Here is a 26,465-nt window from a genome sequence, read left to right as displayed (position 1 = left end):
TCGGTGGTTGGGATTGCCCCGACCCAGACGGAGGACCTTGCACTTGGTCTTGTTGAACTTCATGAGGCTGGCATGGGCCCACCTCTCCAGCCTGTCAAGGTCCCTCTGGATGGCATCCCTTCCCTCCAGCGTGTCAGCCGCCCCACACAGCTTGGTGTCATTGGCAAACTTGCAGAGGGTGTCCTCTATGCTACTGTCCATGTCGCTGACGAAGATGTTAAACAAGACCGGTCCCAGTACTTATCCTTGAGGGACTCCCCTTGTCACTGGCCTCCACTTGGACATGGACCCATTGACAGCCACTCTTCGGGTGCAGCTGTCAAGCCAGTTCTTTATCCACTGAATTGTCCGTCCATCAAACCCACATTTTGTCAGCTTGGAGACCAGGATGTCATGCGGGACAGTGTCAAAGGCTTTGCTCAGGTCCAGGTAAATGACGTCAGTTGCTCTCTCCTTGTCTATTGATGTTGTGACCTTCTCATAGAAGGCCACCAGGTTTGTCAGGCATAATTTGCCCTTGGTGAAGCTGTGTTGATTGTACCCAATCACCTCTTCGTTATTCTTCTGCCTCAGCAGCGCCTCCAGGAGGATCTGCTCCATAATCTTACCAGGCACGGAGGTGAGACTGACTGGCCTATAGTTCCCTGGTTCATCCTTCTTTCCTTTTTTGAAAATGGGGATTATGTTTCCCCTTTTCCAGTCAGTGGGGACCTCACCAGACTGCCATGACTTTTGGAATGTAATAGAGGGCGGTTCAGCAACCTCATCCGCCAGTTCCTTCAGTACCCATGGGTGTATCCCATCAGGTCCCATGGACTTGTTCACTTTCAGGTTCATCAGATGGTCATGAGCCTGATCTTCACTTACAATGGGCAGTTCTTTACAACCCCTGCCATTGTCTTCTGTGACTCCGGGAGTGTGGCTGGAGCCCTTGCCAGTGAAGACTGAGGAAAAGAAGTCGTTGAGAACCTCGGCCTTCTCCATATCACTTGTCACTAGCTCCCCCATTTCCTTTCTGAGGGGGCCCACACCCTCCCTAGTCTTCTTCTTACCATTAATGTACCTATAGAAATTCTTGCTGTTTCCCTTGATGTCCTGGGCTAGATTTAATTCTAACTGAGCTTTAGCTTTTCTCACCAGGTCTCTTGCTGCTCAGACAGCTTCCTGATATGCCCCCCATTCCAGCTGTCTTTTCTTCCACTCCTTATAAAGTTTCTTTTTGTGTGACAGTGTGTCCAGGAGCTCCCTGTTTATCCAGGCAGGTCTCCTAGCATTCTTTCCTGCCTTCCTTTTTGTCGGTATAGTTTGCTCCTGGACACAGAGGAGGTGATCCCTGAATACTGACCAGCTGTCCTGGGCCCCCCTTCCCTCTAGAACTTTGTCCCACAGCACTTTGGCCAGCAGATCCCTGAAGCGATCAAAGTCTGCATGCCTAAAGTCCAGGGTCGTAAGCTTGGAATATATCCTTCTAGTTGCCCTGAGGATCTTAAATGCTATCGCTTCGTGGTCACTGCAGCCAAGGTTATCCCTGAGCCTCACGCTGGTCACCAGCCCTTCCCTGTTGGTGAGAACGAGGTCCAGCATAGCACCTTTTCTTGTTGGTTCATTTGGAGGAGGAAGTTGTCATCAATGCATTCCGGGAACATCCTGGATTGCTGGTGCCTTGCTGTGTTGTCCCTCCAGCAGATGTCAGGGTGGTTGAAATCCCCCACGAGGACCAGGGCCTGTGAATGCGAAGCCACTTCTATCTGCCTATGAAGGGCCTCATCTGCTTGGCTCTGCTGGTCAGGTGGCCTGTAGCAGACCCCTACTGTAACATCACCTTCCCCTGTCTTCCCTTTAATCTTAACCCATACACTCTCAACCAGCTCCTCGTCCTTCCCTGTGTGGAGCTCCATCGATTCTAGCTGGTCACTGATGTAGAGGGCAATACCTCCTCCCCTCCTACCCTGCCTGTCCTTCCTAAAAAACTTGTATCCATCTATCCCTACATTCCAGTCATGGGAATCATCCCACCAAGTTTCAGTAATGGCCACTATGTCATGGCTTTCCAGCAGCATAGTGGCCCTTAATTCATCCTGTTTATTGCCCAAGCTGCGTGCATTCGCGTAGGGGCACTTCAGCTGGGCTGGCCATGTCACCCTCTTGCACGAATCCCCCTTGATTTCCTTGGGGCGTCCCGGTGCATCATTTCCGGCTTGCCTTAGGGCAACAAGTTGAGAGCCCTTACTAGGACTCCATCCCTCTGCCCCTGATGTGCTGCCCCACTGTTTGTCACAGGCACGCATGAAATTATTGACCCCTTCCCCCTTCAAATCTAGTTTAAAGCCCTGTCAATGAGCCCTGCCAACTCCTGCCCCAGAATCCTTTTCCCCCTCTGGGATAAGTGCATCCCATTAGCTGCTCGCAGCTCTGGTGCCTCATATACCAAGCCGTGAACGTAAAACCCAAAGCCCTGTCTACGACACCAGTCGTAGATGAAGTAGGGAATGTTATAATTGTTACTGAAAGTCTGGGCAAAACATTTTCAGAGCTTTGAAGCTTGTGAAATATTTGTTTTCTTCTCCTGTTTTTGAACATACTAATTGATACGTATTCTGGCCAATGCTGTTAAAATAATAATCAATGCAATATCATGAGTCTTTTAACCAGAATTCTTTTTCATTTCCAAATTGTTCATGTTTTAAAGTTACTTAAAGTTTTTGGCTGAAAACTCAATTAGTTAGTTTTATGTTAATAAATCCAGTTGTTCATTTAAATAGTGTCAGTTTCAGCAGTTTCAGTTGCAACTGCATATTTCAAAGAGGAATAATAAATAAAATGAGGGGAAAAAATGTTTTGAACGTTTGCAAAGCAAAGGGAATTTTCTACGAGGCTCTAGAGCCAGCCTGCAGCTTGTACAGTTCTGCCTCACAGTTACAGCAGAAGCTGAGTTAATTGAGTCATTCACTCACATCCTGAAGATGGGATCAACGTCATCCAAGAGGGAGCCCTCTTTGGGGGCTACAACAGCATGGAGAAGGCAGTTTTTTAGCCATTTCACATGTGGGAGGAGGCGAGGTAGTTTGCTTCAGACATGCCCAGCACACGGCTTGGCGTTCATGTTGTGCCTTGGATGGGAGGATTTAAGCCTAATTAAACAGTAGTTGTTGACTTGCATGTTCTGTAATAGGCATGACACCATTTGGTACTTAGTTGTGGTCTAGCATCAAACAGCTCCCTTCAAGTGAAGATCTGAGGCACGGCTCAAAGAATAATTACATTCGCCTGCGACAAGCCAAGGACTGGCTGACAGAAGGAGCAGCATTAGGGAGGGTGGAGCCTGCCAGCATCAATGATTCTATGTGCCGCTTCTGCCTGTGATGGGCTGCCAGCTTGTAAGTGCAGAACAATTGAGTGACCTTGGACAAACCCTTCCCGATAATGATACAGCGTTTGTTTTAATATGAAAGTGACAGGAAGGAAAAGATCACAGTGTATCTTCCTTTCATGCAATCCCTCATCTCCAAAATGGATGCATCTCATGCGAGTTTAATCATTCGTTTCATATGCAAAGCCTCTTTCTCTGGTATTAAGAACATCTTCATTTCAAAGCTTAGAAAAGTTAAAGAAGACTGAAGGCTGGAGCGGAGGAAGAAAGAGAGTTCTTATACCTGGCAGTAGCTGTCACCTGCTTAGAGATAATAAAAATATCCTCTGAAATTGAAAACTGTACTTTGTCTCAGCTTAGGTACCTCCAAACTTTTTTTTTATTTGAATCCCTTTTTTGTATTAGGACCACTTAGTTAATTGGTCTAAATTGCCTCTTTTATTAAAGAAAAAAAAATATTGGCAAAATATTTGTGGCAAAAATATGAACCAGAGCTAATCTTTTTTGCAAAATTTTGGGAGGTTTCTTTTACTCTTAAGTCTGCACTACCTGCAACAGTGTTTGAATAAAACCTTTCTAAGCAAAAGAACAAAGTCCAGGATTGACAAAACTGTCTGAAGAAAGTTAGCTGCAAAATATAAGCTACCCCACGAGTTGGGCAGGGGGGAGAGGGGGGGGCACCTATATAATGAGCTACGCAAAGCCTGTAAGCTCTCATTCTCAGGATTCCTTCAAAACCCTGACAAATGACACAGTTTTAGTATAATTTTTTAAAAGCTCATTCATCTTTTCCTCATAAATGTTTAATTTCTCTTTTTGGCATTGCTTCTCTGTTTGCTAGTGAACACAAGAAAAGCATTCCTTCAGGTACAGTCTGTGGGACACTGGGTAAATCTTCAGCCCTTCTCTCTCTTTTAATAACATTATTTCTTTTGAACACCTTTTCTTTTAACTAGAAAAAAATGGTAGTTTCCAGCCCATAACCCAGCAAAAACACCGAAGTTCAGTATTTGTCGCTGTCACAGTATGAGAGATAATGCCATCTTGAATAGGAAATCATGCTACCAACTACTTTTAGAATTGCCAAGTATCATATCACCTGATACAGATCTAGTGGCTTTCAAAAAGAACTGGAACTTTTTCCTGGTCATCAACACATTCTCCTGGTGAGATGTTTCTGATGACTGAAGCCAAACAAGATGAATTTTTGCAGTGGAATACAGCAGCTGTGCGACTCAGCTGCAGAGAAACTCGACTACTGCTGTCTAACTTATTTTATGAATGACTTTTACCGTCCTCTTATTTTGGGCACCTTATAAAAAGGGGGGTTTTGGTAGTAAAAAGCTGCAATTTTATATTTATTCGTGGTGAAGTGTATCAGTTTTAGGCATTGAATGCAGGAACAGTTTAACAGATGTGTAGCCACAGAAATGAGCAGACAAGAAATGGGAAGCTACAGAGCTTGCACTCTTCGAAGAAGCACAGGGAAGCTGATTTACCCATGAGTCATGGAAATTACTGCCCATGCAAAAGAAGCCTTTCTCTCTTTGAGATTTTCATATTTGTCCAAGATACGCAGTGCAGCTGTGGTCATAGCCAAGCTGAAGAAGCTGAGTATGGCCTGTCTCTGAGCATGTCCAGTTCCTAAAGCATTCAGTGGGAGCCGTGTGCCTGGGTAGGAAGACGTAAAATTTCACCGTGATTTGATTCACTGCAGTTGTTTTAGAGAGGTTAAGAGGAGATTCGGCTCAAATATTCTCAACTTGAAAGCTGCATTGTTTGGATGTGGAAATTGGAAACTGTCTTGTAAAGCATAATGCTTTATATGTTAAGAGAAATATGACTTTTTATTGCTTCAGTGCCATGTTTTAAACATTTTGTTGGTGTTATGTATTTTGTAATAGTCATGGAAGAATTTACAGAAGTTTAATACATTTATTTGGGCATTTGCTCATCGTCACACATCTACCCTCTTTGAAACAGAAGAGAGCTCAAAGTCTCCCTCTTCCCTCCAGTCCTGTTTTTATGTTTACATTGGAACCTGCTTGCAACGTCTAATTATTCTGGTTTGAGAGACCTTATGCTGTTCTGTAAGGACCAAAGTAGAGTTGTGACCTTCAACCTGTGAACTGTCCTGGCAGGGACAGGGAGAATAAAGCAAGGGCAACGCAAGCACCGGTTCAGATTGGCCGCTCTGCTAGGAGCCTCCTTGCAGGCCAGTGGAACGATGATGCCAGGGTAGCTGGGTGAGCTGTGCCGGGTCAGAGCTGCTGACCCGTCCCATGCCAGGAGGCCACACATGGCTCTTGCTGACATCTGGGGCTTTGTGCGTATGAAGAGCTTATAGCCAGTGAGGGCACGGCTAGTGAACTGTTGCAGGCTGCAAGCCACCGTGTGTGTGCGTGTGTGTGGGTGGTTTGTTCTTGGGTTGGGTTTTTTGGTTGTTTTTTTTTAATATCACAAAGTATTCATAAATATACAGATTCACAGTTGTGTTATTAGGAACCTGAGAAAAACTGTTTTGCAGCTAAAAAAACCTCCTTGTATCTGATGCACAGCCTATCTGAATGGTGCGTGTTTGTGGGCAGTGCCTGTTTCCCAGCATGTTTGTAGAGCACCAAGGTAAGCGTGGGTAACTGCCACGTCTTGTGCGGCTGTCCCTTCACTCTTTCTTTTCATGTCTCAAAGTTTTGGTTTGTTGAGTCCCCAGGTGTTTGACAAGGCACATTTCATTCCTCAGATGGTGCAAAAGAGGGTATTCTGAAATACCGTGTTTGGGTGTTTATTGGGAGTACTTATGTGCTAGTCTCTTCCAGCTTAGTTTCTGGGATTGATAGAGCATAAGATAGGAAATTATAACAAATATATTTATACAGTTGAAAAAATAGACCTACAGCTTAAGAATGCTTTCCAAATGAGTGCAGGTTCAATGATCTTAGCATTTCAGATTTTTTTCACAAGTTTGAGATACTTAACATTTTCCTTAAAACTTTGGCTTATAGTCATGTGACTAAGAACATCCTTTTTTTAAAAAAAAAAGTTTCATTTGCTAGCTCAGTGTTTGAGAGAAAAGCTTGAAAACACAATCTATCGATATTCAGACAGCAGAAGGCAAGAAATAGCAACAAGCCCTGAGGACTAAAATTTATGAGTTCTGCAATGCATTGGTATTTATTTCATCTGTTGCACAACTACACTGGAACTTACACTTTCTGTTAAACCCTTCTTTTTTTTTTTTTGTTTTCTTTTTTTCTTTTTTCTTTTTTTTTGAGGAATTGTTCCCTGTTACTTTCCATATACTCCCAGCAGCATTGTGACCACGTATTAGTAAACAAAAAGATCAACTGGAAAATTCTGAAATTATTCCAGATTTGGAATATTATTTCTCACTCCTGTTTATTCCTTCCAAAAATAGGCATCTAAAAAGTAACATTGCAAGTAGTCGCTGTATCACCTTGCCGCTTGAAAGTTTTTGCATTATGAAAATGCACAGCTTTAGCAATGTACAAAGAATAAAGTCCATGCATAAACAGGAAATACGGTTAAGGGAAAACTAGTAAAGGAATGCAACCAAATCTGTATAAATAACTTAGAAATTTAATAGCCTACATTTTGAGTAGATTTAGAGTATGTTAAGAAATTTTTATAAATGCAGCAGAAAATAGGGATAAAGTTAAATTTGATCAATGGATTTCTCCTCGATTGATGCCACTTTAAATGAGATCTGAATATGGCCTTGGTTTGCTTTTAAGAGGGCTGTGATCTTTATTTAGAGGAACTGTCATTTTAAAAAGCATGGGTCAAGCCAGTTACGGTAAGCTACAGACTGACGCCTAGTGTTCCTAACTCTTCCACTGTTCTCATAGTCTTACACTGTGTGATATCATTCACAAATAACAAACTCCTAGGCTCTTGTGAGTATAAATGATACTTGATTTTATTATATTAATAAGAATACATTCCTTGTCCTCGCGCTTAACGATCAAGCAAGCTTTTGAACATTTAACAAGGGAAAAAAGTGAATATACATACATTTTGCTGACATGCTTATGTTTCAGATGTTGACCAAAGGACTTAGGGGGGACCTCTTCAGAGTTTCTGACCCCACTACAAGAAATATATTATAAGTTACATGAGTGGATTTGAACTTGGTTTGTGAGATCTCCAACTCTGATTTTGATAGTATTTGTGAAAAAAAAAAAAATAGTCCGCTTGTGAGGTTCAGAGAAAAGGTGATTCCGTGGATATTGTTCATATGGTGTGAGTTAGCAACAGAAGCGAGTAGCCTCACCACTGTTGGTACTTGAAAGGTATGGAGAAGAACAACAGCAAGAGAACAGAACAAATAAATAGGGAAAAAACTTGAGAGGGAGTCAGGGAGGCCTTTCAGAAGGAGAAACTCAACACAAAAAGTTGTACTGAAAAGCTTAAGATTAAAATATAAAACCTTTCTGGACTGTGGTAGCTCCCCTCTTAAATCACAAACCAGAATGTGTTTTATAAATGAGTCTTTCTTCACTAAAGCCCACTAAGAAAACTTCTTTTCATTTTTTACTTGTTAGGCCTTCTTTAGGAGTTACATTACGTGTTTTTGACAGGTGGTATTTTATTGATCAAGATGAGTGTGTTTCTGCATGGGAGTGTGTGTATATGGACCAGCCATCAGATTATTTTTTGTCTCCAGTTTTCTTTTGAGGCTGCTACTTTTCCTTCCAAGAACTGGTTGAATTTATTTTAGATATAAAGACAAGAGTAGATCCCCTAAGAAACACAGGAGTTATTGAAAAAAAAAAAAAAAGGAAAAAAAAGGCAAGAAAAAATATAAAACCACTTCTGGAAAAGAAGCAATTTTATATGACCTGGACATCTCCTTGAAATAGAAAATGAAACAAAATGGGGGGAAATTCTATTGCAGATGTCTAAGGATTAATTGAGTCTCACATTCTAATCCTCTTTTTCCTAAAAGTAATGGTTTCTAAATATAAAATAATATTAACAGCAATAATAATTCAACTTTTCCCCCTTTGGTTTGCTCAGTCTTTTGAATAAGCAAATGGACTAGGAAGAGACTAGAACTGGTTATAATTTTCACTGAAGAATTGTCTGAAGGGACATCTGTCTTACTGAAATCTGTTTATTTTGATACAATATTTTTCCAAGACAAAGCCTAGAATTATTCTTTCAGGCCATCTAGATATAGTACTTAGTATTTATTTAATTGTATTTAAATTTATTACTTAATATATCCTGCATTTCGGTAGTCATGACTGCATGGACGTGAAATATTTTAATGTCTTTGGAATGAACATTTCTTTGAGGTTTTATTAGATGGGAGATTTGAATACTCCATCTTTCTTCCTGATATGATATTTAGAAAATATCACTATTCTAGTTTCTTCGTAAGCAGAATGCCATTTTCCAACTACTATTAACTAAAAGTGAGAATTCTATATAACAATAATGGATGAATTTCTGTCTGAAACTAAATAATGGCATATTTTATAATTTTAGCATATTTAATTTCCTTGCTTTTACAAAAATGGACGTGGTCTTAAGATTGTTCCAAGTTCTGAATAGCTGAAAATCAGCTTCATGGGGCAAAGCCAGTACATTATTTAAAATACAGTTCAGTGTAGTTGCCAGAGAACATTCCTGATTTTCTTTCTTAATCTATAAAAGTTGGAGGTTAATAAAAGGGGGAGCATGAGAACAAGTAGGGCATAAACTAAGGGTAGAAAAAAGATTCTGAGTGTTTTATAAATTGGAATTTATAAATTGAGAGTAGCAATAATCATTAATTGAGTAACATCATAGGTGTTTAAAAGCAATATATTTTTCTGACTGTATTAAGAGGTTTTAAAGATATATTTTGCTCTCTGTTTTACAAACTAGTCTTGAAAATGTCTTCCTGTTCATGAAAGCAGAAATTCTCAAAAATCTGTCTCTGGGCATCGTGCCATTTTGTGTTACTAATAGATCATTCTGTTCTGACAAGAAGAGTTTTAAATAAATGTCCGCCCAACAAGCAGCTGTGCGAAACAGGCTGATCTGGTATCTGTCTTTGGGTCAAATACTCTGCTGCAAAACAAAATGCAAAAAAATAAAGAACTAAAACTCGATGGGGAGCATTCGGTTAGCCAGGCAGAATTTCAGAACATCTTGAGAAGGTGGGTCCGCATCTCAGCAGCATGGAAGGTATGGAAAGATGTTCTTGCCCATTGCTGCCAGAGAGGTTTACAGCTGTGAAGGATCCTGTCAGCTTTCATAGGCCCTGAACACGTTACTGACTAACCTGGCTTACAAGCAACTAACCTTAAACTGCCTGATGCCCCTGACGTATTTTCATCTCTTCCCTGCGTATAACTCAAGGGACAAAATCTGTGGAGGAAACTAATACCAGCATAGTCAAAAATCAAAAATAGCAGAGCAGTGCAGAGATGTGTCTAACTTCTGTCTTACAGAATTACCTTCAGGTAAAATTATGAACTTATCGCACATACCCAAGTTTGGAGAATATGATCCAAAAAGAGTTGTGGAAATGACAGAAGAGACAGAGCTGGGTAAGATGTGGGAAACAAATTAATCCTTCATGACAGAGCACATCATATGTTACAAGAAAGTGTGGTATGAGTTGAGTCAAAGTTTAGTAGGTTGCAGCAGAAAATGAAGGCTGTGGTTGCTGTCTCTGGCTGTTGAACAAAGTGAGCCTTCAAGGCTCAACTTTTAGTCAGAAATAATCAACACACTCTCCTGTTACCAACATATCTTGTTATCTGCTCTGATAGAGAAGGATCTAAGCTTTTATAGTGGATCACATACTGAACTTGACAGCATCATTCCAATAAAGAAAGAAAAAAGGGAAGAGCTGTAATGAGTACAGGTGGCAAGATTTGCATTGTAAGACCTCAGAAAGAAAACTTCTCTTTTTTTGATCAATTGATTGGTTTGACCTTATGAGTGAGACAAGACTGGGCAGGACTATAAAATTATAATGTTTCTGACCCTTCAATGTATAATACTTCCATTTTTTCTTTATTGTTCTGTGTTCAAGAAAGGTGAAGTGTTCCAACTTCACCACTTCTACCAATCCTAGAAAAATCATGTGATTTGTCATAACTTGAGGATAATAATCAATTTATTTCTTGAATATTCAGAGACATACAGGTATTTGACCCAACATTTATTCACTTATCTATTTATCTATTTGTTCTCCAGCTTTACAAGGGGTGTCTTATTCCTGTGAAACATCCGTCTCAAGTTGGCACGTGAGGGAGTAGAACTCTCTGGCGCACTAGAGAGTCTCTCTTGAGAGCAAAATGTAGGTTTTCTATCACTTCTAACACTATGTTGGAATGTCTGTGCAGTTAAACCTTTTGTGAATACTGAAATGCAGGATGTATTAGAATAGCTACGAAGTGTTATAAAAAATAATAATAAAAAAGATAGAATACGATACTGTTAGAAAGAATAGAGAGGAGGAGGTATGTCACATGCTAAGCCTTCTCACACTCTGGAGAGCATGGTCTTTAGGTAAGAAGACAGGAAAACGCAAAATTGCTGACCATTGTAAAAAAAATCCCAGACCAGTTCCAGATCGCTGAAGTTCCAGCAGCTTGCTGAAAAAGGACCTGCAATATAGCTGTCAGCAGTGCTCTGTCTCTCCTGGGGAGTTCAAGCTGACTGCCTGCCATGGCCACAAAATGCCAGCTTATACTGCACCTTTCTGATCTCTCTTCATAGTTGTATTGGTGTCTTCTCATTTGAGAAGGCTTTTTGGTGGGAGTCATAAGGGGAGTTATAATGAAAAGGAAAAGCGTAGAAATGCCATGTCAGCATCCAGGCTAACTTTATCTGATAAACGCTTCATCTGATCACTTTAGAACACCCTAAAATAAAATGACACACCAAGGTTGATGGGTTACCACAAAATATTGTGGTACTGTTATTATTCTCATAAAATTAAACAGGACTGATCCTTTACATACTGCTTTCCTCCATATCCTGCCATATGCAAGAAGGCAGAAGAGCTTCAGGGAGGTAAATGAATATACTAGTTCTGCATGAAATGCACCAACATGAATGTTTGATACATGCAGCCTTTAAATGCATTCCCATGCATTTAAATTCACACTTCTTAATTATCAAAGTTTCTCTCTTGGGTTTGCAGTCAAATGTTTGAACAGTTTGATTAATCACTGCAGTCCTAATCTGTCTGAAGTTAGCTGCTGTTTTGAATTAGGTGTCTTGTATCTCTCACAAAGTACCATGGTAGGATGATGTAGTTCCTGCAGGATCGTCTCCTAGAAATGGAAGACCACCAAAGTCTTCCATCAGGTCAGCCCAGAAAAGTTGATTCTAGAGCTACAAGAAAGTCAGCAGCCTGGGATAGCTGTTCTGGTTAGTCCAATTCAGAAGAGGATATCTGTTGCATAAAGTCACCTAATAAACAAAATAGACTAAATAATAATCTTTAAAAGGATTGAGTCATTTCAGCTGCAAAACAGACCTCCCAACTGCTCGGCTAGAGAGACTAAGCTAAGGCAAGATTATTAAGAAGCGCTCTCGTTGTGTATAACGGAAGCCATTCAAATTGTCTTATTTCTTGAGTTAAGCATCTCTCAAGGTGGAAAAGAAGAAAGAGTATTATATGAATGTATTTCAACAAAATTTTTTTGTCATTCAAGGCTAAGGTAATCAAACAGATTCTTTGCTTCGTATTATGGAACTTGCATATCTCATGTTGTGCAGCATCTCTGTGTAGCCAAAGGTCATGCAGCTAAGCTTGTGTCAACTTTCTTTGCTGACAGAAGTAACATTCAGTATCTGTTAGGAATAGTAGCTGTATATACTGTGGTTCATTTCTAAAGATTTTTATTTCATGATGCTTTAAATGTGAAGATTTTTTCATGGTCATACTTTTCATTTATAGTAGCAAGACCACACATTTCATTGGTGGGGCAAGAATGAAAAAGAAAGTAACAAGGACTATCTTTTTCTGTGTTTCCTTAAATGTCTTTGTTCTTTTGTAATGTCCCAAATATATTCTGAATATTTCCATTTATCAAATAATATAAGTGGCTTGCTTCTGCATTCTACATGTCTTTAGCAAGTATGCTGCATCAAAGTGTGTTGCAGATAAAACTAAATAACCAGAAAATACGAAAAGAGATGTATTTCTGATTTTCCCTTCATTAGCCCTGATAGTGTTCTTTATCATTGTAAAATATGGATCTCATAGAACAGTCTGAATAGCAGTAGCCAATATTACCACTTTAGTAATATTGTGTCAGGATGTAAGACAAAGCATTCCAAAAACTGAGAGCTCCAAAGAAACCAGAAAAGTAAAATGTATTGTTTTATTGTTATGTCCAGTAACAAACTAGAGTCTGAAGCCCCTTAAGGGAAAAGTGAATCTGGGCCCCCACACCCCTTGTGAGTGTTGTAGCTTCATCCCTACTTGGTGGGAAGGGAACCTCTGCCGTCTTGCCTTTTTGTCCTCACCAAAAAGGGAATTTTGTGAACGGTGCCTTAAACTGAACCTTCCCTTGTATAAAGCCTTGCTATTGTTAAAAATATCTGAAATGGAAGCAATGGAGAAAATGGGTTTTTTAAGCCATTTTTAATCTTTGTGTTTACCCCTTAACTGCTAAGTCCCTCACTTGACACAACAGCAGCAGCCCCTACTCTTTTTCTCTCACTTCTGCAGAACTCAGGTGTAACGGGTTGCAGTGGGAAAAGGCCAGGGCTTCCTAAGTGCATGCTGCCTTGCTTCTCTTCCCTCGTAGTGTCTCCCTCTGAGTTGGTAGCAGTCGTCCTTCACTGATGCTTTGCTTGGATCAGTGTTTTCTTTTAACCTTGTCTAAGTCTTTCTTCAGAGGCAGTTCTTTAGTTTACTGTAGATCCTGATTTACAGCATGAGACAGCAAGTGGTACATACAAGAATTGCTCATGTCTTGAAATGCTTCAGCTCTTCCGAACTGAATCTGAAGCACAGATTCTGACTGATTTATGGTGTTACAGTTCATTGACGCTGATGTAATACCAGGAGTGGTTAATTCTTTCTGAAGCACACTACCTACAGTCTTTAGAAGGAAGTAAAAACTAGAATAAATTACTTTATCATATTCATATTTCCTACCTTAGGTTTATCTTCCAGTCTTCTTTCTAGTAGATCTGCAAATTGAACTTGCAATTTATTAAAATACCTATACTGTGCTTACAAAATTACAGATGTTCGATCTTCATCCACCACACTATCTTATTACTCATCGCCCCCATGACTTGGAGAGTACACGGTATTTTAGGTGCAGTAGATTTCAGAAGCTCATAGGAATGAGCAATGTAATGACAACCTGCCAAAGTTAATTTATGCCAGCCAACACTGCAGAACATTCTGCTTATAAAAACGCTGGTGCTGTCTTACAGAGGTTATTGCTGAGTGTGCCACAGCAGTGGCTGTACTTTAAGAAGTACTGGCATCTCACTTTTATTGAATGAACTCCGTGTGGTGAGAGTGTGAAGCATTGGCAAAGTAAGCCATTTTTTGCTCTGTTTTTCCTTTCACTATTTGTGAAATGCTATGCGTGTTCACACATCTCACTATCTCACAAACCTCGCTGATGAACAAGAGATCTGAGCCTGCCACATCCAGGCCACATGAAGGCCACATGAACGGAAGTGTGTCAACAGGTTACCAATTGGTCCTCACAAGAAGAGTGAGTGATGTAAAGCAGAGCTAATGCTGTGACCTTTGGGGAGGGTCAATAAAAACAGCAGTAAAAATTAAAGAATTCAGGGGTTCCCAAAATGTTTAGCTAAAGGCCTCTCTTGTGGTGTTAATGTAGATATTTATTAATACAACATTTGCCTGTTTAAAAAGCTTGGGACAAGTCCTGCTATAATTCAGTTTAAGATGAGGTCCAAGAATGCTGAGTGCTTTTCAATATTGACTGCATGCTTCCTTATGATTAAGGCAAATTTCAAAGCAGTTTTTAGAATTCATTGTAGCGGCTCTATTACCTCTGTTTCATGAATGACACTGTTTGTTCCCTCCATGGCAGCTGTTATTATAGTAACATTACTCCGCAGAGACCTAGTCTGAGAATGCAAAACAAATGGCAAAGCGTCCTTTCAGGCTAGCAGAAAATTATGAATATCAATAAATCCCAAATTTCACTGAGGAAAATATTTTCCTGTTAATAATAATGGCTAGAGATTATTTTACCAACTTGCAATATTCCTAAATGTTACAGACACAGAATGGAAAAATTGATTGCATTTTTTCCTTGTTCCATGAATAGTCAACATCATGCCTTAGAATTTGTTGTCTGGAAACTTTTCTTTTTCTGTATCATATTTCTTAGTTTAGTTAAATGAACTTGTGGTATTTCCTGTATTGCCATGATGGGCAATTTGTGTGGAGCCTTACAAAGAGTAGGATACAAAGGCTGCACAAGAGCAGATGTAGAGCATTGCCACTACCTCATACACTGGCAGCCACAGCCCTGGTTCAGAGATTGTCAGAGAAAAAGAGAGAAGACGTCCAGCCAATATTATCAGGCAGGGAAAACCTGGAATGAAAATCAATATGCTGCCTTTGGCACCAAAGTGTTTCACCGACAAAGAGATTCCAGAAATGTTATGCTAAAAGGATCACTAATGTAAAACCTGTGAGAAGGTAGAGTCAAACCAGTGGCTACTGAACTGTGAGGTTTGAGCCCATGGTTACCCATTCTTCTTCACGTAATGCAGACATGGTGAGCTTTGAAACAGAACTGATTTATATCCTAGCAAGGCTTTAGATTGGGATCTGTCATCTTAGGGAGAAAAAGGAAGAAGCTGGCTGGGTTTTCAGAATATTTTAAAGGGTTCTCTTGGTGCTGAGGGATAGATTTCCTCCTAAGAAAAACACAATTGGATTTGTCTTTATATTCAGCTTATTTTTGGTGCAGGTTGTTTGTCTCCATTGGTCTGCAGCTCCCCTCAAGGGAAAAGAAAACCAAAAAGAAGCAACGCACAAAACTGCAGAGCCATTACAAAATCATGAGACCGTCAAGTAATACTGGTGACTGGGTCTTACAGAAAATTTATTTGAGGGAAGAATTGTACTTAACTGCAGACCTGATGATAGTGTCATAATCTCTGGCTGAGCAGAAGATGAGAAAGGTTTCCCTCCTACTATGTTAAAGTGATTAGAAAGTTGGTGCTGACTCAAATAAGTAAATAAATAAATGAATTAGTGTTCATGCAAAGTCAGTGCTGAGCTATTCTTATTTACTTGCAAACATAAGACTTACTGCCCCATCTTACATTTTCTAAATCCCCATGACTGTAACTTTGAGGCAAAGAAAGAGTTTTATGCTCTGCCTCATATTAGCAGTCTAACTGTCGAGAGTTGAAACCAGGAAACAAGCAGTAGTAAAGCTTTCACATGCTGACTTCAAGGAATTGTGCATAGCAGGCTCCATTAAACAAAGGACAGAGCCACTTTTATAGTGAAGCAGAAAACAGGCCTGTATGTTACATTCAGGTTTCTAACAGCTACCAGGAGAATTCATGTGCTTTTATAGTACAAGCTTCTCCTGCATTTAGTGCTTAAGATGACAGAACCATAAGCAGAAGTTGTTCTGCTGGACTGAGAAGAACCTTGGGAGATAGAGCCTTTAGAGGTAAAATGTGAGTATCTCATAAATACGAAGATTCTGTTGTTCTCACAGAAACCTCTGTGGGCTCTTGTCATCCAGCACTCCAGAGATGCAGTTTGAATGCTGCTTCCATGAGGTGTTCAAAACACTCTGCCTTTTTAAGAAAGCCTCCCCATTCATCTTTTATGTTGCTAGTTTTATGGTTTGAAAAGTCATCCTGAAATTATTTCCTTTGCTGAGAGAATGGCTTGGGCTTATGGAAGACAAAAAAAAGGATGGACAGACATATGCACCCTCCCCCCACTCAAAAAAAGAAATCTCATAACAATAGCAAACAGTAAATTAAGTGTATCTATCTTACCTGGGGCTTATTTGAATTATTAGATAGTTTTCAGTCTAACAGGCAGTTAACCGAAATTGAATTGTACCTGTAATTAAAACAGTTATACTAAAAGTGAGTCATCCATCTGGCACATAGAACTTTCCCTCTCTTATACTACTCCCAAGAAATTAAAAAAAAAAAAAAGGCAAAGTATTCCTCATTATGATGTTTGAAAATTAGGATCTGCTTCTTTCAGAACGTGCTGCTCATTTTATTCAGAACAAAGACTTCTAACTTCCCTCACTGTGTGAAAAAAGAGCTTGAATTAACTTCTCTAAAGAAGTGGGAGATGGGGCATCAAAGAGCCTTCTGTTCATTAAGATAAACACCGAATATGTGTTTCATGTTTAGTTTTGGTATAACATTCTGAATAGAGGATTAAGCAGTTGCTTCCCACAGTCTTAAACTATTGAGATGGTATGGGAGAAGGAGGTGAATAAAAGGATTTAAGCTATTATGCAAAGAATTAGTGTTGAGAGAGTAAAAGGTCCCCCTATTACCCATTGAATTCTGCGTGGATTTAGTAGTGTTGAGAACGTAACATGGCTCTCCATTGCGGACACACAGAAAGTACATAATTAAGTTGCAAGACCCCATCTAAAGTTTCAACCTGGACACTGAGCTTGTGAGATGGACTGTTGCAAATTAATTATGCACTTTCAAACAAAACTATGTACTTTTCAACAGAAAAAAACCCCATAGTTTCATAACTAAAATTTCCTTTCTATGTAATTCTTTTTGTTACATATTAACTTTGGAAAGAAGCTTGCTCTAATCTATGCATGGCAAGGTATTATTTTTTTGGAAGTACAAATGACATGGGGACGCATATTTTTCCCTCCTTGCTCACAAATGCAGTCAGCTCAGTTGCAGAAACGGTCACGGTCCACCCCACTTTGTGTTCCCTAAATCAATTTTTATTACATGTGTTTTATGGATCAAGTTGACTGGACTGTTCACGTGAGTCAGTGAGTCAGGTTTGCAATCTGTCCGTGCTTTATGCGTTGTCTGCGAGTGTGGATGATGGATGGCTTTATGAATTTGATGATAAGTTAGTTGCAGTGTTTCATGTTGAGTTTTAATGAACTATATTTGCTAATGGTTATGACCAATATTGGAATGGTATTAAATTAGAAGAGCTCCTTTCTGTTGACTCCAAGCAACTGTTAATGTATTAATTTTAATGCTTAAGTTCCATGAGGGGCTCTTATACCCTTAGTTCTGTTTTTAAAAGTAATGTTTAGTTGCTGTCAGACGACCTGTAAGCTCATTTTCATATATTTTTTTATTTATATTCTGTTTATTTAATCTTTAAATTATCGGTTGGAGCTGCTTACAAGTTACATATTTCTTTCATATATTTTTCCTCTTGGCATCTGCTACTCCTCACTCTGAGAGACAGGCAGTAGCTAGATTTGGTCTGACTTAGGATGGCTGTTCTCATAATTAGGGGAAAAAAAGCCCACCAGGAACATGTATATTTAATATTTTTATTGATGAATGTAGGAGCCCTACCTACCAGAGGATGAGTGATCAAGGTTTCTTATACAGTTGATTACATTTTCTTCTCATTATTTGTTCTTCTAGTATTGTATTCATAACATCTCAGCGTTGCACTTTGGGGGCAGGGGGTTGGATCATCATATGAATATTTCATTTTTGTGTTTGCAGTGTTTTGTTTGAAGCAGGATTGCCAAAAAATAGCAGTGGTTGGAATACATTGTTTAATGTGGTTTTAAGCCAAAGCACTCAAATTTACAAAGGAGATACATTACCAAATTCATCCTCAAGAGATGTTCTTTGGGAGAATAACAGTAAGTAGGTGACAGGCTTCAGTCAGAGACATTCAGTTCTACGCATAAAAGAACACCAAAAAAAGCTCAGAAATGAATCTTAATGTATGCTTCTTGGAGGAAGTGAAGGAAGGACTCCAAATGTTTGACAGGATTTACAGGTTCCATGGCTTCATCAGCACATTGACTCACAGGTCCCACATGGTGATCTGTCTTGTTTGAGATTTATTAGGATGTGGCTACATCTTGATTTCACTTCCTGCTGATTGGTTTGCTGAGATTTCAGCTCATCATTTCTCTGCCTCTTTTCTCTCTGTTAGATAATGCTGAAGAATAATGAATCACATGGATCTTTTTCTTATCCAAAGATATATGTGAGTTTGGATTTCCTAGAGTAACAGAGAATTTGTTCATGTAAACCTCAATTTCTCTGTTTTTCTCATAGCAAGTTAGAAAAATAACTGTATATTTGATTTATGGCTCTCTTCTTCCTTATCTCCAGTATTTAATTTCTCATAATAAGAGAGATAAGAAACGTATTTGAATGCAGATCACAGAGGTTTCTGAGTACAGCCTGAAAACCTTAAGCACCAGAGATTTCATTCTAGAGGCTCAATTACAGTCTCTGCTTTATCTTAATCTCTTTATTCAAAATCTTCTATAGATGTTGACATGCGCCTATCTGTCTACAGTTCTTTCAGGAAGAACTAACATTTGAACATTTGAGCTATTGAAATCCTGCTTGTTTCAGAGAGGAGACTGTATGCCATTGCATGTTTGCCACTTACGTAATGCAAAACCAGGTCTATACTGATTCAAAGACATTCTATACTGAATACTTATCGGACATCTATGTATCTCATATTTCTCTGATTAGATAAAATTCCACTGGAAAAAAAAAATTACTGTATTTTGCATATAACAATCAGATAATAATACAGACATAACACAAGAAGTTATCACCAGGCAAGCCAAGCAGTGGATTTACAGTACTCTAGTGATAATTGTGCCTAGTTTGTATGCACATAGTTTCAACCCTTTTGTAAATGTGAGGTAGCTTACCCTCCTCTTCCAGATGACTGAACTGTCCCCCAGACTCTATGGACAGGCACATGTACACATGCAATTCCTGTGAAAAAGCTGACCTTGTACATTTGTCCATGAGTTATCCAGTGCACTGGTACTCTGAATTTTCCATGCTGGAGCAGTATCAGTTTCTGTAACAGTACCCAAATGGAAGCATAAGATGGGATGGTAAGTCTGAGATCATGCTAATCTGTCAGGATGTAGGGTACAAACATACATCAGCAATGTGAGGTTTAACAACACCTCCACAGGTTTACTAGAATACTTTGCCAAGGAGGTTTGTACACAAGAATACAAGCTTTCTTTGTCAATCTCTTCTGCCCAATAACTTTGCCACTGCAAAAATATATGGCAGTGATTGTGGCAACAAATAGTGTGAAAAATGAGGTGCTATTGGGAAGATGAATTAATTAAATTATCATGTCTGGCTTAATGAAAAGTCAAAACACACACATGGGGACAAAGTAATAAGGGACATATTAATAAACAGAAATGCAAGAGTTTCCCTTTTGACAGGGAAGTCCTTACATTTCTACCATAGGAAGAAGTCATTAATGAGAGCATCCTTTGTGCTGAATGTGTTCCTACACACATAAATACAGTGAATGGTATTACATAGACTTCAACTGGTGTAACTTAGAGTACATCAGATTCATTCTGATCCAAATTACAGAGCACATAAATTGTTCTTCATTTTAAAATCATTTTTAGGAGCAAATAGAAATAATGCAGTGATAAGGAATAACATCCATAAATTGAGAGGGAGTTGGGGCACTTGAGTCCTTCCCAGCACCTTCTCAAGATGAAGTACTGATGATTTTTCCAGGCTGTAAGTCTTCCAAAAGGCTTAAGGTGTGCTACTTCTTTTATCCCCAAACAGGCAGCTAGGGAAGACTCACCAAGTATTCAGAATTAAGGAACTGGGCATAAAACCGGAGTTCTGTATAGAGAGAAGATAAAATGCAGGAATGCAATAAAGTAATAAATACCAATTCAACCATAATGTAGAAGATAATCTTCTCCTTTGCCTTAGAAAGGCTCAGTCAAGCAATGAGATTTATTTTTGTCACCCCAAATATGAGACTAGATGCAATAGCGCAAGTCCTTAGATCATGTTAGAGACCAAAGATTTGCTCTGATTTTGATTTTCTCCTCCTCATATTTTTTTCCCTAGTCAGGAGAGGGACATGAGGTAAGCACTGGATTTATGCAGGATATAGTACAGATCATTTTGTTTAGCAAAATAAAAATAAATCAAAACTATTTTCTGAATATACTTCTTTTTCTGTCAGAACAAACTTCAGATTGCCGTCATTTGTTTCCCGGGGTTTTCTGTGACATCAGGCCTATTCTGCTACTTAAAAATACGGGACCCTGGCAACACGGCTTCCTCTCTCCAATCACGGGGCAGCAAAGCAACTGTAGGCTATTGCATTTGGATTTATCAGAATAAATAATTAAGAGGCTCATCAGCTTCTCACTAATGAACAAGGAAATGTGATTAAGCAACTTTAAAAGAGAATGGCTGAAGACAATATAGAAATGATAGCAGGATGATTGCTGTGAATGAGAGACTGAAATTTCTGAATAAGAGATTTCTTCAACAAGACACAAGGGCAGTAGTTTAATCTTCCATTAAAAGGTTCCTGCCAATTTGGAAAAGCTCTGAATCAGGAGATTACAGACGTCTCAGAAGCTGACAAGGCAGTCACTTCTCTTAAGACAGCTTCTTTCTGGCAAATGCTGAGAAATAACTTTTCTTTTTTTTTTTTTTTTTACTCTATTTCAAGACTCTTAACTTCTACAAAACAATGACTAGGACATCTCTGAATCTCTGACTAGGCAATCTTTTATTCTTAAATACTCTGAAAATTCAAATCGTCTTTCAGACCAAAATGTTCTAGAGATGCTTGCCAAGTTTACTGTGGCTAACATCTAGAAATTGTACTGATTAGCTTCTGGCAAAGTTCCTTGAAAGTGCTTTGTGTGTTAGTATCTCATTAAATATCTTATTCCTCTTTATTATTCTTTAGCACCAAAAAATGTACTTCCACCTTATATCTAATCAGGTTCAATGCTTTTGCAGTCTGCTCTCCTAGCTTATCTAAAGGAGATAGCACATAATATAGAAACTTGAAGAAAGGCAAAATAAGAGAAGCTGCTGTAATTCTTCTGTCAGGAGAAAGATATCTTGGTTTTTTCTTTTATATACAATCATAAATGACACAATCTTTGTACGGGTAAAGGCACAAAAGTCAACAAGCGGATTACAAGATTTCTGTCCAGGGGTGGTTGTATCAGACTGTAGAAGCTTCCAGATACTCAGATATAAAAATGGTATGCTCAGAAGCATAAGATTCATAGTTATGCAGTTTAAACAAAGAAAGAAAAGAAAATGTCAGACATCTCTTTAGTTACAGAAATGCTCATATACCTCAAATAAGATACTCAGTATTACAGAAAATACTCTGGTCTTAAAACCCAGGCAGAAAAATACTGTTCTACTTCAGGAGGCTTTTGAGGAAATTATTCTTTCGGGTTTTTTTTCCCACATGATGTAGGCCCACCATAGTGCAATGCATAGTATGCGGAACAGAAACCACTTTGGATTTTTAGCCAAAATTCCAGCTGTCTCCAGTGGAGATTTGTTTGGATTTAAATATGTTGTTGGCCTTCAAGTATCCCCCCGTGTTTCGTACAGTACTTTGAGATCATATTGTTATCTTCTAATTGTCTTCCATAAACATGCAAATTCATAGGTTTTCAGTGACCATGGCGTGTCATCCTATAGCATACCTTCTGAACACAAGAATGAGAAGCTATTTTGATAGGGACATCTAAGAGAGACACAACCTCCTCTCAGAAAGCAGAGATGTAGATCGGTCCATCTGTCCAAGATGTCCATCTGTCAGGAAATCTCTGCAGTCCTCTTCTCCAAACTCTTCAGTGTAGCAAAAAAAAAGACTTCTCTGCAAAGCTTCTCTGGAGCAAGTAGATTGCGTGTGTGTAGTCAATGAGGCATTCGCAACATCCTCTTTCTTTTTGTTCTGCAAAAAGAGGAGCAGGCTTGGAAGAATATTTCTTCAGTATTCAAGTAAATTCCTTGTAGACTAACACTTGTTTTCTGTAATTAATTTAGAATTTTATTATTTTTATTTTATCTTAGACGTAGCAATTTGCTTTCTGTGCTGTGCTAGAACTGATGCTTCATTCCCCTGATCTCCATAACCAGATCTGGAGCAATTCAAATTAATTGTGCCAGAACGTCTTAGTGATATGTATAGGCTGGAACTATCAATGTTGTAATGTGTGTGAATCCATTTCAGTGTACCTTTACGTTTCTACAGTAGATAAATTGTAGATAAATCCTTGGTTCAACAGTACTTCTGAAGCTTTTGTATGAAGAAAAAACTTTTGCAAATTGTATATTCATTTAAAGGAACCCAGAACTACCAATTTTTTGCTAGTTACCTCTCAGCTACACTCTTCTGAAAAATCATCCTTTTTTTTTTACATTTCCATAAAAATAAGGCATCTAACAGATACATGCACTTTTCTTTTGTAGGTGGAATGGAGAAAATAAAACAGCATACCTTTGCGTTAGCTCACTACACCTATACTGTGCTGTCTGCCTTAAAATATGCCAATGGGGCTCCCGTCGTACGTATTTACAGCGATACAGATTTCAGCAATCCTGATGTCCAGGGTCCAATCATTAATTTTAACGTGCTCGATGAAAATGGAGAGGTTATCGGCTTTTCAGAGGTATGTTTTTCTCTTACCTTAGCTGAGTGTTATGTTTATATTTTAAGCATATTCACAATGTGTTCTTTATCCTAAAGGAAAACATTTGTCTATAGTGGTCCCTTCTGAGGTTTTGGTTTTGTTTCTTCGTAGCTCAGCACAATAAATTCACACCATTTTTAAAGTAGTAAAAAGAATCCAATAAATAGTACTAGCACAATACAAAGTACATAACAGCCAAAGACAATACCTTACAGATTTAATACTCTACATGTAGGAAGTTTGAAAGTGGGCTGTTTTACCAGGATGCATTGACTAGGCAGTTTGGTTTCTTGTTGACTTCCTTCTCTAGAGTACTTAAAACTGTGAATTGAAGAGCAAGTCTAGAAAAGCTGATATGAGAGACTGCCTTGGAGCTTTGACATGCAAGTGAAATCAGATCTCAAAATATTCCAGTCACCCATGAAAGGAGTTCTCTTTTCCTTCAGTTATAATAATTACATTCCTGTAATATTCCCGAGGAAGCATTGAATAAAGTTGAATGATCAGTGTAAGAAGCGAGATTCAAGCTCAAAAAATCTTTAATGCTGTCTTTCTCAAGAGTTTTTGCTAGCCTTTATCCATCAGGTGCACCGAGTATCTCTAAGACAAAACTGTGAAACTTTTCTACCTTCAGTAGAGAGGTAATGTTGTATGACCATAATCAGGAATGAGTGTGCGCCGTGTAGGCAGTGAGTAACGTAGGGTAGCGTAGCTCACTTGCTCATCAGCAGAAGTCAGAAAAAACACAGTGCTCTAGTTTTTGCTTAATTCTTCTGTTTTTCATTGGCTGGCCATTGAATAAGCCCACGAGTCAAGTTCAAGTGTATGACCTTGATTTTTTTTAAAAGCTGTCGATAACTAACACCATCTCTCTCAGCGACTACCTCCCTCTGCCAGCAGTAGTGGCAGGAGCTGCGTTGCTCTTGGAAGCTGATAATTCTGGACCATTAGGGACAGAGCGGGAGTGCTGCGAAAGGTGTTCCTCAACGCTCTGCTGCAGAGAAGAACCAGATAATGAGGGGAAGCAGAGACATGCTTAGGAGAATACACAAGGGAGAACAGAAGGGAAGCAGTTACTTTGTAGCCTGTCAATATGGAGGTTTTTTAAGGCACTTACCACACTGATGAACATGGGATGGGCAAAGGTATAGTGCTGGAGAAGTTTTTCTTCCCATACATCTTTTTAGACTATGATACCAAATAGTCTCAAACATTCGCCACATTTCATTTCAAATAATTCCACATTTTAGGAGTGAATTAGCCATTTCTACAGTCTTGAGTATGTGTGGCAATGTTCAGAAAAGACTGGAGATATTAGCACAACTGGGTTGGTAAAACACTACACAAACACCCTGTTGCTTCAGTCCTTTGGTTAAAACTAAAACCTTTATTTGCACTTTTGATTTTCACAATTTCTCAGTAAAAATGGCTCTTGCCTGTTTCACTTTTTTAAACTCAACTGTACCCTCAAAGAAAAAATTACTTTATAGTCTTATGCCTCCATTGTGCCTGTTTGCTGCAGCAGATGCTCATAAAAAGCTTCTTTATTGATCTGTATCATCTGGATTGTGCTATTCACCAGATTCTCATAATTTCTGGCATGACTATGTAGAATGAAGAACTATAAAGTTTTCAAATGCATACTAGTCACATCTGCAGTGCCTGTTAGATTACTTAGTTTAATTAAAATAATGTGCAATTTAATGACTTTTAGAAATTAACAAGCAACAGCACTATTCTTTCCAAAACTATAATACGTGTGATATATATAATTGGCTCCTTTATGGAATGAAATTCTTTCATAGGCATCTCATAGCAGCTATGGGGGTGAAAAACGTTTTCTTCTTCTTTATGATTACAAAGAAAATACATGCAACGGAGAGAAGCTTCATCGAACTGACAATATAATCTCATTTTCATACCTGCATGCATGTCTAAAATTAGATAGGTTTATTCAAATCAAAGTTAAATCAAATACTTTCATTAATGGTTTAGAAATGAAATAGTGTCCTTTAGTTTGGTCATGTCTGTGATCTGCACATTCACGTGGATTCACTGACCAGCCTTCAAATGCAATCTAGCGGAGTTAGGAGAGCACAGTTTCAGAAGGCTCCCAGAAAACATTTTGGGGAATTTTTAATGAAGGAAAAATTGGATGACATTTCTGTCTGACATACCTACTACTAGTGGACACCAGTTAATGGTTCGGGTTGTATTTCAGCTAGTATATTAAAACAGAAATGACAGAATGTACTATTCCTTTATGGATGATATTCCATCTATAATTAATTACTTATAACCAAGCATCCAACCAGTTCTATTTGTCTTTCTGACAGGCAATTGTTATCCCAGTTGCCTATTAGAGGGCACCGTGTGGCTGGACATTAGCATTTGGTAGCCTGAAAAGGACAATCTGACTAACTGATTCCAGAAAAAATATTATGATGAGATTTGAAGCAGTTTATTTGGAACATTTGAGATTGGCAAGAAAGACTTCATAAGTAGACAGTGTCTTCAGAGGATACCAAGCTTACATTTAAGCCTCAAGATTTACATAATTTACATGATATTCAGAACTCTGAACTAAGTCCAAGATATTTAGGGTGTGAAAGGCATGTAGTGAAATACATGACATTTAACACTGACATTGAAAAATGAAAGCAGGGAAAAAAATGTCTTTCATCTGTGTAGCATTTGGGAGGAAAGCTGGTTTTACCTGCTTCTATTATTTCTCACTGTTTTCTGAGTTTAATTACCAGAGCTAACAAGCTTGTGCCACTAACCGCAAACATGCTATGAATTACATACAGGGGGTCAATTGCACCAACAGGAAATAGCCAGAGTCTCAGGTTCATCCTTGAGTAAAACCATTGCAGCACTCAGGACCAAATGAAGGCATTTCATTAAAGTGAGACACACAAATGAAACCATACCGTGATTGCACTCTCAGGATGGCAGTGTTTTTGATAACCTCCTGTCACAATATATATGATATAGAACACTCGGATGTTACAAAGTGATAAGGTGGGAGTGAAGTAATTATGGAAGTTGAATTGCTTTTGCTTTTTCATTTAAGTGTTTCTTTGTGATTGTTGAAGGGTATCACTGTTTTAGAGTATTATATTTGGAATAAACTTTCTTTGTATACTATATGTATCGTTGGTTTAATTGACAGTTTAATTACTGGTTTAGTTATTTTGCTTTAAATGGTAATTAAAACAATTAAAGAAGAGGGACTTGCAGGCTCCAAACACCAATAGTCACTCAAAAGCTTTTTTTTCCTTCAGATTTTTCTTTGTCTAGGGATAAAACTATTGCGGTTTTGAAATCTGTGTAAAACCCTTGTCTTTGGGCACTAAAACTACTTTAAAATTCATCCTTTGAGCTGCTCCAAATAATTCCTA

General features: G+C 38.7%; 1 protein-coding gene across 1 annotated transcript in view; it reads left to right on the top strand.

Annotated features, from left to right (window-relative positions):
* The window catches only part of MOCOS (molybdenum cofactor sulfurase), a 226,150-nt gene that overhangs the window by 145,632 nt on the left and 54,053 nt on the right, over positions 1 to 26,465 (top strand). Inside the window, exon 6 of the mRNA XM_074576354.1 lies at positions 22,841 to 23,040. Coding sequence (XP_074432455.1) covers positions 22,841 to 23,040 — 200 coding nt within the window. The remainder of the gene's footprint in view (positions 1 to 22,840; positions 23,041 to 26,465) is intronic.

The sequence above is a fragment of the Larus michahellis genome, chromosome 2 (assembly GCF_964199755.1).
Source record: "Larus michahellis chromosome 2, bLarMic1.1, whole genome shotgun sequence".
Lineage (NCBI taxonomy): Eukaryota > Metazoa > Chordata > Aves > Charadriiformes > Laridae > Larus > Larus michahellis.
Note: the sequence above shows the minus strand (reverse complement) of the source record. Positions and strands in the feature narration are given on the sequence as shown.